At 45.2% G+C, this 15,647-nt stretch overlaps 1 protein-coding gene across 1 annotated transcript in view; it reads right to left on the bottom strand.

Annotated features, from left to right (window-relative positions):
• The window catches only part of NEFH (neurofilament heavy chain), a 115,082-nt gene extending 100,213 nt beyond the window's left edge, over positions 1 to 14,869 (bottom strand). The window contains exon 1 of the mRNA XM_078667187.1: positions 13,539 to 14,869. Within this exon, the coding sequence (XP_078523313.1) occupies positions 13,539 to 14,355 (817 nt within the window). The 5' untranslated portion in view covers positions 14,356 to 14,869. The remainder of the gene's footprint in view (positions 1 to 13,538) is intronic.
• Positions 14,870 to 15,647: the final 778 nt, after the last annotated feature.

Raw genomic sequence — 15,647 nt, 5'->3', positions numbered from 1 at the left:
GAGAGGTAAGGGGGTTTGTGCATGGGGTAGGGGTTACTTTTGTATGGTTAGGGTAGTTTAAATGTAGTGTGGTAATGTTTGTGTTGTGTGTGTTTTTTTAAAAACTTTTAGTGTGTGTTGGGGTGTTGTCGTGTTTGTTTAGTGTAGTGTATTAGGGAGGGTAGTGTAATGTTTATGTAGTGTAGTGATTTAGGTTTTAGGGTAGTTTAGTGTTGTAGGGGCCCGATGTAGGTCGGTCGGTAACGGCCGAAAATCGGTATTTTCGGCCGTTACCGACCGGTATTTAGTAAATGGTATGTAGGGCCACATATTTTACAGAATCGGTAAATTTACCGATCGGTAAATTTACCGATTCTGTAAAATACCGAATCGGTATTTATACCTATTCGGTAATTTTGATATGTAGGTGGGACTCTTCTGAGTCCCACAACCCTTACCGAATCTGTATTTTACCATCAAATATATTTGATGGTAAAATACCGATTCCGGTGTGCATGCACATGTGTGCATGCACACCTGTGTCATATGACAGGCAGACCTGCCCTTAGGGCAGGTATGCCTGCCACATGGCACCCCGAACCTTTTTTGGGGGTGCTAGAGGGTGTCAAAGTGACACCCCCTGCACCCTTGTCAAAATCTGTATTTACCGATTCGGTAAATACCAACCGGTAATGCCCCATTCATTCCTATGGGCTTCAAAGCCCATAGGAATGAATGGGGCATTACCGGTCGGTATTTACCGAATCGGTAAATACAGATATTTACCGATTCGGTAAAAGGAACATCTGGATGTTCCTACATATCAACCCCTTAGATTTACCGATTTTTAATTACCGAATCGGTAAAATTCGGTAATTAAAAATCGGTAAATCTATTTTACCTACATCGGGGCCCTAGTGTTTGTTTATTGTAGTGTATTAGGGCAGTGTAGGGGTGTGAGTAGTGTGGGTAGCGTAGTACTGTTTTAGGGTTTAGGGTAGTGTAGGGGTGGGAGTAGTGTGGGTAGCGTAGTAGTGTTTTAGGGTCTAGGGTAGTGTAGGGGTGGGAGTAGGTTGGGTAGCGTAGTAGTGTTTTAGGGTTTAGGGTAGTGTAGGGGTGGGAGTAGTGTGGGTAGCGTAGTAGTGTTTTAGGGTTTAGGGTAGTGTAGGGGTGGGAGTAGTGTGGGTAGCGCATAGTAGTGTTTTAGGGTTTAGGTTAGTGTAGGGGTGGGAGTAGTGTGGGTAGCGTAGTAGTGTTTTAGGGTTTAGGGTAGTGTAGGGGTGGGAGTAGTGTGGGTAGCGTAGTAGTGTTTTAGGGTTTAGGGTAGTGTAGGGGTGGGAGTAGTGTGGGTAGCGTAGTAGTGTTTTAGGGTTTAGGGTAGTGATGGGGTGGGAGTAGTGTGGGTAGTGTAGTGTGGTAGTGTTTTTGAGTTAGGGGTAGTGTAGGGGTGGGAGTAGTGTGTTGTGTAGGTGTAGGGGTAGGGTTGTCACTTACCTTGCATACTTTTACCACGAGTATAGCTTTACCACGCATGCCTTTGTGTTGTAATGGCATGCGTGGTAAAGGCATACTCGTGGTAAAAGTATGCGATGTAATGACATGCAATGTCATTGACATCGCGTAGTAATGCCCTGTGGTGTAACTCCATTTTGTCTTGTAGGTCAGTCTAAGACCAGTCTAAGACCAGCTCATTCCTACATAGACTACTTTTACTGTGTTGTTCATGAACCTCAGATGTGGTGGTGAACCATATAAAAGGCAGGCAAAAAAAACAACAACTCATTTCTCCAAATCCAATGAAATGAGGTTTAGTTTGTGAACTGCCATTACCAGTTTGCAAGCTGTAAGTCTTCTTAGCAAATCTGTTTTGAAAATATTTGTCTGAACGAAAGAATGTAAACGAGTTTGTGAAGGTGAAGTCACAGATGCACAAAATGTCTCTCAATTATGGACCGTTAACTTTTTAATTGCATGTATTTGAAAAAGAGTTCTAGCACAAGCACAGCCATCATGCCATGTTTATGGATGTTTACTAACGTTTCGGAATATACGCGATGGAACTTATCATGGCTCCACAACCATTGAAAACAAAGAGGACCTGATTACATATTTATTACATGCTTGAATGGGTGCGAAAAATCTACGGTGAATCTTATACAAAGAATTTCAAATTTTGGAAACCTGTGCTTTTATGACTTCAGTGCTCAATACACTGGGAATAAGCCTTGAGGAAGCCCGCATAGGGAGAAGCGGGCGTCGGCTGTGGAACATTGTATTTTAAAAGAAATAAAGTCTGAATGGTCTACGCAACGTGACTTTCTTGGATTGAAAAAGAGTGATCCTGCAAGAATATTACTTGGAGAAGAGTGCTGATTGCACAAAGGATAAAAGTTACTACATGTGATGTGCGCTGGTGTTTTGTTCTTGTTAATGCCATGTTTTATGTAAACCTATCCTGAATAACCCTGGGCGTAGTTTGCGTAATAGTTGCGCTACGCGTAGCTAAGCGAAGTGCACTATGCGAGCTACGCGTAGCTACGTGAACTGCGTAGTGCGGTAGGGAAAATGCTGTTTGCACTGATTGCACAGTCCCGGATGCTTGTCTGCACTGTGTAATCAGTGCAAAACGCATCTTGCACAGTGCAAGCGGTCGTTTTCTGCCGTTCTAGTAGATTTGTACTCGAGCTGCAGCTTTCTCAATGCGGACTGGTAGTTTCTCATTGTGAGCGGTCGCGAGCATGCACGATCACTCGCAACGATAAACCTGACCTCCCCGCATTGAGAATCTCGTCGGGAAGTTTATTTTCCATGCTCGCGATCAGCAACTTGATGTTGCTGATCGCGAACGAGGAAAAAGTCTCGCCGGAATGTAGATTTTGCTCGCTCGTGGTTGCCAACTTGACGTTGAGGACCGCGAGCAAGCAAAAAAATGCCCGCTACGCTATGCAATTTTGCACTGTGCTGCAAACTATGCATGCTCCGCGAGCGTAGCGTAGTCCTACGCCCAGGGTTAATCCTGTACTTTGCCCTGTAGTTGACAGCAGAAATGAAAATTAGGATTCAGAATTCACTTTACATTGATAACATTTGAACTCCACAAACAATCTTTGCCAAATTTGCTTCACAGAGCCAAAACTAAATGGAGCACCTCTGCCGAAAGTGAAGCAGATTCATAAAAAGGGCAAAAGCTTTCAGTGAAATGAAAAAAGTGCATTTCCTATGGACACATTAACTTAACTATTAGGAGAACTAATCTCCCACTGGCCCGCTTTATAGTCTAACATTTTCATGATCCCTCGCTGTTAAGTTCAGTGCGCAATTTGTAAAAACCCCAAAATAATCATAATAAGTGCCAGGGCCTTCATCAAAAGGCCACTGCAGCTTGGCGCACCCATTACCACTGACAGGCATGCCAGTGACACCACAAACACAATTACTAACCATCACACTCCTACAAGCGTGACATTTCAGACTATTCCAGGACCCCAAAGATATAGCAATGGCTTGGGCATCAGGTATTGGTAATTTTTTAGGTATTTTGAATAAACAACTGTTGTCCTCATCTTTAAAAGAGATAGACAGCACCAGAATGTGGCAGACTGTCAAAAGTGCCGGTGTTGACAATTAAGTGCCGGTGCCAAGCACCAGAAACCACCGGCTCAAATTAAGCACAGAGTTTACCATAATCCCATAGGGCCAGGACGCCCAACTGGGTGACAGTCAGCACTTTATAAATATATTCATTCATTGAAACATAGCTACATTTGATCTATCACTCTGGCACAAATGTATTAAAGAATTGCACAATGCAGTGTTGCATGACAATCAGAAATGCTGTGTTGTACGAAGAGTGCCGTATTTACAGAGAGTAATGCTCTGAGAATGTCAGTGGCAGCTTCATGTAAAAAACATTTTTGAAGACTCTTGGGGGCCTGATTCACTAAGGTAAACTTTACAATTTTTTGCAATCCACAAAGGAATTTTCCGAGTAGTATCTTTATGACTCCGCATATAAAAAGATAAGCAGTCCTAAAGATACTACTGCTAAATTGTGAATTACAAAAAATTGTAAACTTACACAAAAGTGTAAGTTTACCTTTGTGAATCCGGCCCCTTTGGGTTGTGCCACAGCACAAAGATGAGGGAAAAGTATCTTGCATGGAAGTTGGGCTTGAACCACAACCTCCAGTACAAATTTCTACTTGCAGACCACAGCCCATGAGTAAATTGTGCAATATGTGTAATTTCATATAGAATGCAAGAAGTATGCATAGAAAAATCACATAATTGTCATTTTGCTCGCTAGAATTTGACTCAAAACCAGGACACATCCTTTTAGTAGCACTGGCGTTGAATGGAAGTCTAGGGATGCGTGCACCTTTACCTATTGCACATAACATACACTGGAGACACACAAAACCATTATGAACTCCCCAAAAAATGTTGTACACAAAAGTTGATTGATGCTACTTTTTCCCACCTCCTTGTGATCCATGAATGTTGGCACAAAAAGATAGTCAATTTTTCAATTTATTTATCTTTGTTTTGGAACTCCTACGGAGGTCCACAAAAACACATTAACAATTTAAAAAGACAAACATTGCATAAAGTACAAAATTCCTTCCTTATACATTACTAGAACATGATATCAAACGTAGTGTGAAGTGTGCAAATAATGCTATACTACGTAAAACAATCACATAACCGGCCAATAAAATGTCTTATATACATACTAAGTATTGTGCAAATGATGCAATGAATACAGAGACAATTAAATAGACAGCCAAGTCGAAACCAGAGTACTACTGTTAGACAAAATTCTAATAAATAAGCAAAAACGCTCTAAAAAATTGGTATATCTTAAAACAAACCATTTCATTCGGGGGTGACAAAACTAGAGAACGTGCATCCTGAGCAGAATGAATATTAAATTTGATAAATACTGGTTTTAAAAACACTCGCCTGGCACTTTGCAGTTTTGGACATACAAATAAAACATGGTTAAGATCTTGAATTTGCAACTGGCACAGTTCACAGATTCTCTTCTCTCTAGGTGTTTTATCCCAGATACCAGTGACGTCTCTTAAAGGGAGCAGATTGAATCTCAGTAGGAGTATCAGCCTTCTAATCCCATGAGGGATATTCCAAGTTAAATAAGGCTGTGGTTTATTCCCCAGTGTACTCCCACTGACCGCCATGTTACTGGGCCTGGATTTACTTAAAGTAATGTCTCTAGCTAAACTGATAGGGGATCTAAATTTCTTTAAGAACAGTTTCAAACTAGATTTAGGCATTGGAGAAGTGAGAGTTAAACTAAGACCAAAACTGTCAATTGCACATAAGAAAGACCTAAAAAACGTGGATTGTGCTTTTAGATTACAAAAGATTTCTATTCTCAGAGCAGCCCTAAGAGTACCCTCTTCCCCCAGAAAGAGAGAATTAACCCACCTAAGAACTGCTGCCTGGGCTAGAATAAAGGATGAGACTAATCCGAATTCGAGGCGCAAAACATGTGGGGCAGCCAAAGAATTTAAATTACAGATTTGGCGCATAATTCGTCCTTCTACCTTATCAAACATATGCCAATGATTCATGTCCACCACCTCGGCAGCATATATTAATGAGGGTGGGATTTTGACCTTAAAAACAGATAAGACATGGTTGAAATGGCGTCTCCCGCAGGTTTTATAAAATCTATTTAATGCACTTGCCTGGGAGACGGCTTTACTAACGCAATGTTTAATATGTTCCAAGTCTCGACCTGTTTTAGAAAAAACTTTACCTAGATATACATATGAATCAACCAATTCCATTTTTTCAGAACCAAGCATCCATCTTAAACATTTCTTTATTCTGAGCCCCTTCTTACGAAAAACCAGGATCTTACTTTTTGCAATGTTAATTTTCAAAAAATGGACCTCTGCATATTTGTTTAAAACCTCCAGACGGCGTTGCAAGCCAATAGGTGTTAAATCGAATATTGCAACATCGTCTGCATACAATAGAGACCCAACTGACATTCGACCAATTTTGGGGGCATCCCCTCTCGCCAAGTTCAAAGCGCCAGGGAGATCAACGATGTACAGTGAAAATAACAGTGGTGCTAATAAACAACCCTGCTTAAGCCCATTGTGCGTTCTAATTTTGCATGTTAACCCCCGCGAACCTCCCATTAGAACCTGGCACCAGGTGTCAGTATGCAATTCCATGATCAAACCCAGGAGATGATTTGGAATGCCGAGTAAAACAAGTTTTCTCCACAGGGTCTGGCGGTCCACCTTGTCAAACGCCGTGGAGAAATCAATAAAAGCTGTATAAACTGGCATCCCTCGGGAGAAAACATATTTCTCCACAATTGTCTGAACCACCGCTATATTATCTAAGGTGCCATGGTTCTTTCTAAAACCGGCTTGTTCCGGCGGAAGGATGTCCTGATCATAGACCCATTGTTGTAAGTGGCATAATATGCTTTTTGCAAATAATTTGCCGGAGGCATCCAGGAGAGTGATCTGCCTAAAACTAGTTGGCACCGTTTTTAGTCCTTTTTTATATAGGGGGACTATAATGCTCCCCTTCCAAGAGGGGGGGATTTTATTCATAAAAAAGCAATATTTAAAAAGTGGCTCTAGAAAATCACCCCATGCTTCTGGCTCCTTTTTGATTAGTGCAATTGGGATACCATCCGGCCCTTGTGCGCCGGAGGTTCTAGCGATCTTTATGTACTTTATCAATTCCTTTCCTAGTGGAGGACCAAATTCAGTAAAGACAACGGATGCAGGTTTAACCTCCTCAGGCGACACAGGAGAAACTGGACTATTATTACTATATAATAAGGAGATGTAATCCACCCATTCCTTTTCCGGAATCGGTATCGGAGTAGCTCTCTGCCTTGAGTCAATCTAGACACCAGTGTAATTGTAATTGTAATTGTAATTGTATTTATATAGCGCTTACTACCCTTGACGAGGCATTGAAGCACTTTTTGGCGAGTAGCACTCTACTCTGGAACCTAAAGGATTAGTGGTAGTGGTAGTGATAGATTAGTATAGGGAAATATAAATTTAAATTTTAGCTGTGGACTTGTGAGTCTGTCAGTTTGATTGAATAGGATGCAGGTGGGATAGAGGAGGGAAGAGTCTAGATAATGTTATTTGGGAGGTCATATTAGATGAAGTTTGAGATTAGTCAAAAGAAGGATAGAGGAGAGAAGTGTCTAGAAAGGGTTATTTGGGAGATCATAGTAGTAAAATGAGGTTTGGAAAGGGTCAAAGGAAGTGTCCTGGAGGAAAGAGTCTAGTAAGTGTTATTTTGGAGATCCTAGTAGTAAAATGGGGTTTGGGGTGTGTGAAGGGGGATAGAGGGAGGATCAGTCTAAAGGGTTATATGGGAGATCATAGTAATACAATGAGGTTTGCGGTGAATCAAGGAAAGATAGAGGCGGAAGGGTCAAGAAAGGGTCTTAGGGAGATCATAGTAGTAGAATGAGGTTTGGGATGAGTCAGAGAGTGGAGGTCGAGGATATATTGAGAGTGGTATAGGATGAGACATAGAGTAGTGCATTGAGGGAGATGAAGGCTTTTTATTCTTTCTTTCTTTCTACAGTAGAAAATATATATATAGATACATAACTACATAGAAATGGTATACACGTATAAGGAAAATAGTAAAGAGATGTAAAATGGTATTGTATAAAGTTCCATATGAGCAAATATGGATAGTTAGAATTTCAGTCTTTCAAGCATTGCTGTATGTGTGTGTCCTAAAGAAATGCTGCAGTTCTTCAGCTGACAGCTGATCCATAATTGAAAGTGCACATGTGGTAGGTGTCTTTCATCCTCAGCACTTGTGTGCAATCAGACTAAAGGATGTGAAAGGTTGATTGCTCAGCTACAGCTTTGCTTAGGCTGCTGGTGCATTCCACAAGCTTTGCTTCCATGGGGAAGGGGCGGGTCTTCTGCAGCAAGAGCAGAGCCATGACTCAGCAGTGCAGTAACCACCGGTGTGCCGTACCGCCCCTCCCTTAGCTGAGCATTGACGCACTCCTGCTGCACTGGTGCATGTGTGGGCTATGACTGACTAATCCAAGCTGTCAGGAGAGGCACAGACAGACCTATTGAAATGCATGTCACGACAACATCATTTGTTACCGCACTGGTATTTTAATACTGCGCTCTCAATATGTATATAGCGCAATACAAATTCTATACTATAGCCACCATATGCATACATTACATTATACTTAGATAAAAAAGTTCAACTGTAAGGGCACAGAACTCTGAGGTGACTTGCAATATTTTCACATCTGATTGGTGTTTAGTGATACTGTTTTCCTTCATAATTGCCCAGCTTTCCCTGCAGCCTTTCAACTTCCAGCCCCACCTACTTCTTTACTACTGTAATAATTGCCCCATTGCAAAAGAGCCAGCGACAATTTCTATGATTTGAAACTCACAGTAATACACAAAAATACAGACATAAGTTACATCAAACCAATAAAAGAAAGTATGAAAATATTATATTTAATTCCCAAGTAAAAAACATGAAAACCTTCAAATTATCATTTTAAAGGAAAAGTTGGAGCTTTTCAAAATTAAGTTTTATTTCTAAAAGACAGAGTAATATGGTACACTCTAGAGTATCACTGTTTTTTTTCTCCTAGTGCATGCTCTCTTTTTGTTAGTGCATGCCAATGCTTCAGTTGAGGCCCCCAGCCATCCATACTGGGTTCCGTTTGTTGTACTTGCACTGCTCCAGTTAATCAATATAAAGGCCCTCATTATGATGTTGGGCGGCCCGCCACCGACAGGGCCCTCAGTCTGCCCGACATCCAGGGCAACAGTCCGACCACCGGATTATGATACCGGGGGTCGGAGCACAGAGGTTGGGGGAAAAGACCGCAGCCTCCGGCAGGATCTAGGATCCAGCCAGGCAGCGGTCGGACTCTTATCCCTACAACGGTGGCAGTGCCTGCGCAGACACCGCCTTAGGGATTAGGATGCCCCTTTCAGACTGCCTTTTCATGGCGGTCCCATCGCCATAGAAAGGCAGACAGAAATAGTCTTTGGGGGTCCCTGGAATATGGCCCTGGGGGTACTTGTAGAACCAAAACCGGCCCTGGCAAAGTGCTCGGCCAGCCCCATGGGGGTGCGACCGAGCTCTTTGTCGGGCCGTTTTTCGGGCGATTTTGTTACAGGGCCGCTTTTGCAGCTATGGCCCTGTAACAAAAACGGCCTCCAGGGGCCCAAAACCGGGGATTGCCCAGTGCCCGCAACGGCCAGTCCGGGCCTGAATGTTCACAAAGTGCTCAAAAACACTGCAGCTTGTGCTCTGACCTTTTCAAGCACCGCAACAAAAGCCACAGTGTTATAGAGCACATTCTGACCACCGGGCTGGCGGTCCTAATGTAATACGGCGGCTGGGACCTTCAACTCCTTTGTCGGGCGGTCCCATCCCCGCTATGATGGCGGTCGGTCATCCAGCCAACCGTCATCGTAATAAGCCTCAAAGATACCAACTTAGGTTTTCGTTTCCAGTTTTTAATTCCTTCAATTGACAGAGCATTTTAAAATTTTTGTTTTGCTTTTTTTATTTATATGTATTTTATTAATCTGCTAATATTCTTTAATTTTTACAGTCGCAGATCCCCTAAGCAGGCATTGTGAATCACAGGTGAAGAAACACTGTGTTAAGTAGTTTACCACAGCTCACTTTCACAGCTGCCTCTGGCGGGAGAAGAGCCAGACAGACAACCCTTGCTACACACATGGTGACACCTCACTTCGAGTATTTTTAGAAAGATTAAAGTGTAAATGAAAACACACCATGGAGTGCGAGATGCAGCAACTTAACAGCCCCACCCAAGCGGAAGGGGGCTGCCTGCAAAAGAATGTCACCCCTTATCAAAGCACAAGCACATTCCGGCGGACAGAGGGGGCGCTGTGGAGAAATATAATGCATCTGGCCCTGAGAAAAGACATTCTGTCCCTCAGGAGCAAAGCTAAACTACCACCTCTAGTGTTCTTATTTTTGCCCTTCAACTGCGCCCTCAGTGCAGCACTTGGGAGCAATGCAAAATTACATTTACACTAATAGGAAAATATTTAGGGGATTATTAACTTTTCCCAAAATATTCCAGGACTTGAGTTAGAATAGTAAATTAGCCTTCTGAGAGCTCACAACCCCCCCCCCCCCCCGCCCCCCCTTGCTAAAGATGTGGGTGTGCCACCTTCTTCTCACAGGCCTGAATCCTGGAGAGTTAGCTCAGCCTTTCATCATTCCGAGGTCAGTAAAATTAGTACAATAGAGTTGAATAGCAGCTGCAGCAATTTACAGCCCTGCGAAGCGTAGAGACCGTGTCAGCAAAGCACTTTTGAATAATTCTGTATTTTATTCTGTCCAGAAGGGACATTATTCTGCCAAGCATTAAAAGAAAATATATACTAAATGTGCATACGTTATTCTTCAGGTAACTGCGAGACTATCGGCCCCTCCACCGAGTTATCCTCTGCTCCCAGACACACATTGTCCTTGTCCCCACGTCCATTTTCTTTTTTAGCCCGTACCATTCTTCTGTTCCCCGCTTTCCTATCTTGCCCAATGCCCTTCTCTGTCTGTTTTTTTCACTTCTCCTCATACCTCTTCTCCTTGTTCCACTCTTCTCTCCTTCCTTTACTCTTTTCTCTCTGATGTTTCTTACTGACTTTCAACTCTCACTCTGTTCGGGTTATCTTTCTCCATCTCTGTTTTCACTCTGTCTTACACTTTTTTGCCCTTTAATACGTCCTTCTCGCCTCCTTATTCCTCTGTAACCCTTAACCTTCATCAATGTTATCTATTTTGACTGCCTCCTCCCCTATTTTCACAACGTATTTCACCTTTATGTCGCTACTGATCTTTAGTCTTTTCACTAATGCCATTTCGCCTCTTTTCTGCACCTGCCCCTCACATTTCATTCCACCCACCTTCTTCCTCTCTGTCTATTTTCTCTGTGCTTCTGATCACTCTACCCTACCTTATTTCTTTTATTTTCTCTAGTACTCTTCTTCCTCTCTCCACTTTACTTTTTTCAATCTCTTCCTTACTCCCCTTTTTTCCACATTTCTCCTCGCTCATGTCCCTTTATCATGTATTCTCTACTTCTTGTCCATGGCCCTCCCTTATTTCATCCAATCTCTCTTCTTCCTCTCCTCTACTCTCTCTTCCCGCTTTTTTCTTCTTTACTCACTTTTTCTGTACACCTCCCCTTTCCTATTTTCCATTTTACTCACACTTCTTCCTCTCGTATCTCTGCATACCCCTCATGTTCCCTTTCCTTTGCCCCTCCCTCTTTTCACTTGTATTGCTTTCTTTTCTATATACTTTCTCTTCTTCCCCTCTTTTACACACCTCCTCCATCTTTTCTATCTTCTCCTTTCCTCCTTCTTTCCTTATCTCTCCTCCTTCTCTTGTGTCACTTGTTCATTCGTTCCATTTACCTCTGCCACCTGGTTGCCATCTCTTCACCAGCCTGAAAAAAGTATCCTCTCTCCTTCTGCCAGGGTTTAGAGCCATCTTGATTGGTGCAGTGGTTACCTCTATTCTAGGTCACACTAAGGCTTTCTATTGGCACTTTGTTAGGAAAAGCCTCAAAGCCTCAAAGCTCCATCAGGCAGGAGTCTGCTGCGTCAATGGATCAGCTAAAAGAGGCCAGTCAGACAAGCCCTTCACTGCCTCCCTGCAGGCTCTAGAATCCAATTAAAGCGCCTGTGCGTGCTCTCTAAAAAGCTGAGGGAACCCACCCCTTTATTGAATGAAAATGTGGTCTTGCCTCCCTAGCAGAAGGCTGCTTTCAGTGGACAGCAATTTCCTATATCAGAAGGATTTTAAACGTTTTACTGTCACATGAGGCCATAGACCAGGAAGTCTGGGAATTTGGTGGTGGACAGTCCTGTTAGATAGGGGCTCTTACTGTATATCATCAAGACCAGTCGTAAAGCTGATCCGCTCTAACACTGGTCCTCACAGGCTACATTATCGGTGTGAGGGCCTAGAAATAACTTTTTGTATAGTGTGCAAAATCTATCTATCTATCTATCTATCTATCTATCTATCTATCTATCTATCTATCTATCTATGCATTTATGTATGGATGTATCTATCTATCCTCCCTCCTAGTAATTCTGCCATTCAGCCCATCTCTTCAACCCTCGATTTCACTCCCCTTCTCTTTGCATCCCCCTTCCCTCTGTCCACTCCCTCATTGTTAGTCTCATTCTACTTTTGCCCACTCTCTCCTCTCCCTTTTATTGCCTTTATTATTTCCATTTCCTACCCATCACTCATTTTCTTTCACTGATGTGTTATGCATTTCTACCTTCTTCCCCCTATTTTCATTACCCGTCCACACTTTCATTACTATTCCATTTCCCTTCCCACTTTTCTTTTACCCTCCCCTTGCCCAATTTCACTTTTCCGTTCCCAACGCTCCTATCCATATTTTCTATAACCTTGCACCCTTTTCAAAAGTATTCACCCCATTCTTCTCTCTTGTCCTGCCTCTGGTTCTCTCCTACCCCGGATTCTCCTCTCTCACTTGGCACTTCCCTCTCGCTCACCTTCACACACTCTCGTTCCCTCCTGTTCCACTTTTCACTGCCCCATGAGCTTTACTTCCATCTGGTACTCTCCCTAAATATCTCCCTGCTCTTCCCAAGTTACTGCTCCACTCTCCGCTGCCACCTGTCACTCTCTCACTCGCCTTTTCATCTTTACTTTCACTCCCCCCACACTTCCACTCACCTTCCCTCTCCCACTTTTGCTATTTTAACATCTTAAGACCCATCAAAGAAGTCGACAAAGACCCGTAAAGGATAGCCAATTGTTGTAACCATAGATTGTTGTTGGACTTGCATTGTATCTATGAAGCGTGCTGCTTGATATCTGCCCACAGTGACTTTACGTGCCCAAGCGCACACCCTATGGGGATCAACATCCTCAAATATCTCTTCTGGGGGCGCATAAACCGCAGATCTGGAGGTCTCGTGACCTTGGAACGCCCAAGGTCACGACTATCCTGAACCTGATGCGGAAGTTCACAATTAAAAGGTGCCAGTGCTTGGAGACTTGGGGTCGTATTCTCTAAACCAGAAACCAATGATAACTTCTCGGTGAGTATATTCTTCACTTTTTATCATCTGAGGCCATGGCTTCCCCACCTCCCTCTCATCTGCTAATTTGTATTTCCATATATCCTGATCTAGGGCAGAGTTGGCCAGGCCTACTGGGGGTTTTGTAACTAGGCATTGCCACTTGATAGCTTTTACAAAGGAGAAATAAGCCTATCAAGACATCTCCTGGGCTTCCTAATGGCCAAATGACCTGTCTTCTTGTTTTAGATCCATAGCACGTACAAAAAAAATGTTGTCCCAGAAAATGTGGCATTTTGCCATCCTCCTCACATTAGAGTCATATTCCATGTTTGCATGGCTTATCTGGTACCCACTGTAGGGCATTGTAGGTGATTCTTGAATCAAGTTGAGCTAGAACAAGCACTGTTGAGACCCTTCTGCTACAGCACTCACCTCTGAACCATTCCTCGCTGTGTAGGGTGGCCATGGCGGTGTGCCCCTCCATCTGTGCCCGAATCTCCTTCAGAGCGGAGCTGATGTCAGTCTTGGCCGCCTCCCGTACCTCCATGGACACCTGGCTGCCATGGATCTGGTTCAGCATCTCCTCCACCTCCTCCTGGTGGCTCTGGCGCAGGAAGCCGGTCTCCTCCTGAAGGGAGAGGGCCTTCTTCTCTAGCTCAGACTGTACCAGGCCCGACTCCTCCATGTAGCGGGCCAGGGCTCTGGTGGCTGCCTCCGTCTCCTCCCGCTGGCGGGCCTCCTCATCTAGTCGCTGCCGTAGCTGCTGGAGGTCTTCCTCCAGGTGCTCCTGCTCCAGCTGCAGTTGCCCTTTGTCGGTGTTGAGTTGCACCATTGAGACCCTCATGTCTCGGATCTCGCGGTCGTAGAGCTCGCCCATCGCCGACCTCCCCGCCTGCTGCTGCCTCAGTAGAGCGGCCTCAGCCTCAAGGCTCTGGTTCTGGGCCTCCAGCTGCCTCACCTTGTCAATGTAGCCAGCAAAGCGGTCGTTGAGTGCTTGAAGCACCTCCTTTTCATTGGACCCACCGTTGAGGGTCTCCAAGCTCTCCGTGGAGGAGGTGACCTGGCTTGGGCCGCCCCTGCGGTAGGGAGAAGCCACGGTTGAGCTGCGGGACCATGACTGGAAGCCGCTGGAGGTCACCGAGCTGGCTGACCTGGGAGAGTGGTGGTGGTGGCGGCCACCGGAGAGGTCAAGGTGCTTGCGGTAGCCAGATGAAGGACCATACAGTGGGTCAAAGGTGTAGCTCATCATGATGGGGGCAGGGCAGGGTACTATATGGGAGAATATGGGAGGCAGAGGGCACTACCTGAAAGAGAGTGGCAGAAGGTGCTGTCTGAGGAAGGGAGTGGCAGAGGGCTGCCTGGGAAAGGGGTGGGCAGAGGGCGCTATCTAGGAGCTGGGGATGAGGGTGCCCTGGGAGATAGAAAGCGGCAGAAGCACTGCCTGAGAAAGGGGTAGGAAGAAGGCACTCTGGGAGAAAGGGACTGAAGGAACGCAAGGACAGGCAGAGGACTCTGCCGTGGAGAGACAGATGGACAGCGGACACTGCCCAGGAGGCAGAAGGGGCTACTGCCTGGGAGAGGGGACAGGTGGGGATGCGCGGAAGACGCTACCTGAACGAAAGCAGTGTGCAGGTAATACTGCTAGAGAAGAGATGGACGACCACAGGGCACCGGCAGGGAGCGAACGATGAAGAGATGGCACTGCCCAGGAGGGGAGATGGAGAGAGGGCACTCTCTAGGAGAAGGACGTAGAGAGAGCCGGCTCGGGAGGTTGCAGGGGGGACACTGCGGCAGAGAGCAGGCGCTGCAGCTTATATACCGCAGAGCAAGAAAGTTCTGAACTCAGCAGAGCCGGGAGGGGGCGGCCCCCACCCTGCTTAAAGGTGCAGAGCAGAGAGCGTGCGGAGAGGGGGCGTGGCGTGACGCGCAGAGCACGCTGTACCGCTCTATACCGCATCCCAAGAGCGGCTCGCAGTACAGACCCCTGGATAGGGTACGGGATATTCCGAAGCTTAAATTCCAAGGCACGGAGATGCAGAAGCGGACGAGGAGCAAGTCCTGGAGGGGCCCGGGTCTCCGAGAGGCGGGGCCGGAGAGGTGGTCGGAGTTCCTCAGCCATCACTCTTGCTTCCATCAGGCATCTTTCGCGAGGGATGCTAGAACGCAAACAAACCTATTTGTCTCTTGCGAAGTAATAATCACGAACAGAACACGGCGCTTCAGCATTGCCCATGTGTGCTCTTGTACAATGCAAGGGAGAAACATGTAGCCATAGGGACTCCAGCATTCAACCAGATAGGACTTGGCTAGGTGTCAACCCATCCTCTCCCACTGCTCTAAGTCTATAGCTACTCTAGGGTAGGGAGGGCCATTCCTGGGGCAGCCGAGAGACCCTGGCAGTAGAAGAGAGGTCGTCTCACTCACCGGGCCCAAATAGAAAAACCCTAAGTTATGAACCCCTTGGGTTGGACACTGATCGGATAAGCGGGGCCGCGTCGGCCATTGGCCGTCGGCAGCACCAGCGAGGTAGTGCTGCCGTCG

Source organism: Lissotriton helveticus, chromosome 11 (genome assembly GCF_964261635.1).
Source record: "Lissotriton helveticus chromosome 11, aLisHel1.1, whole genome shotgun sequence".
NCBI classification, from domain to species: Eukaryota; Metazoa; Chordata; class Amphibia; order Caudata; family Salamandridae; genus Lissotriton; species Lissotriton helveticus.
The sequence above is the reverse complement of the archived record's forward strand: the minus strand, read 5'-3'. Positions and strand labels throughout refer to the sequence as shown.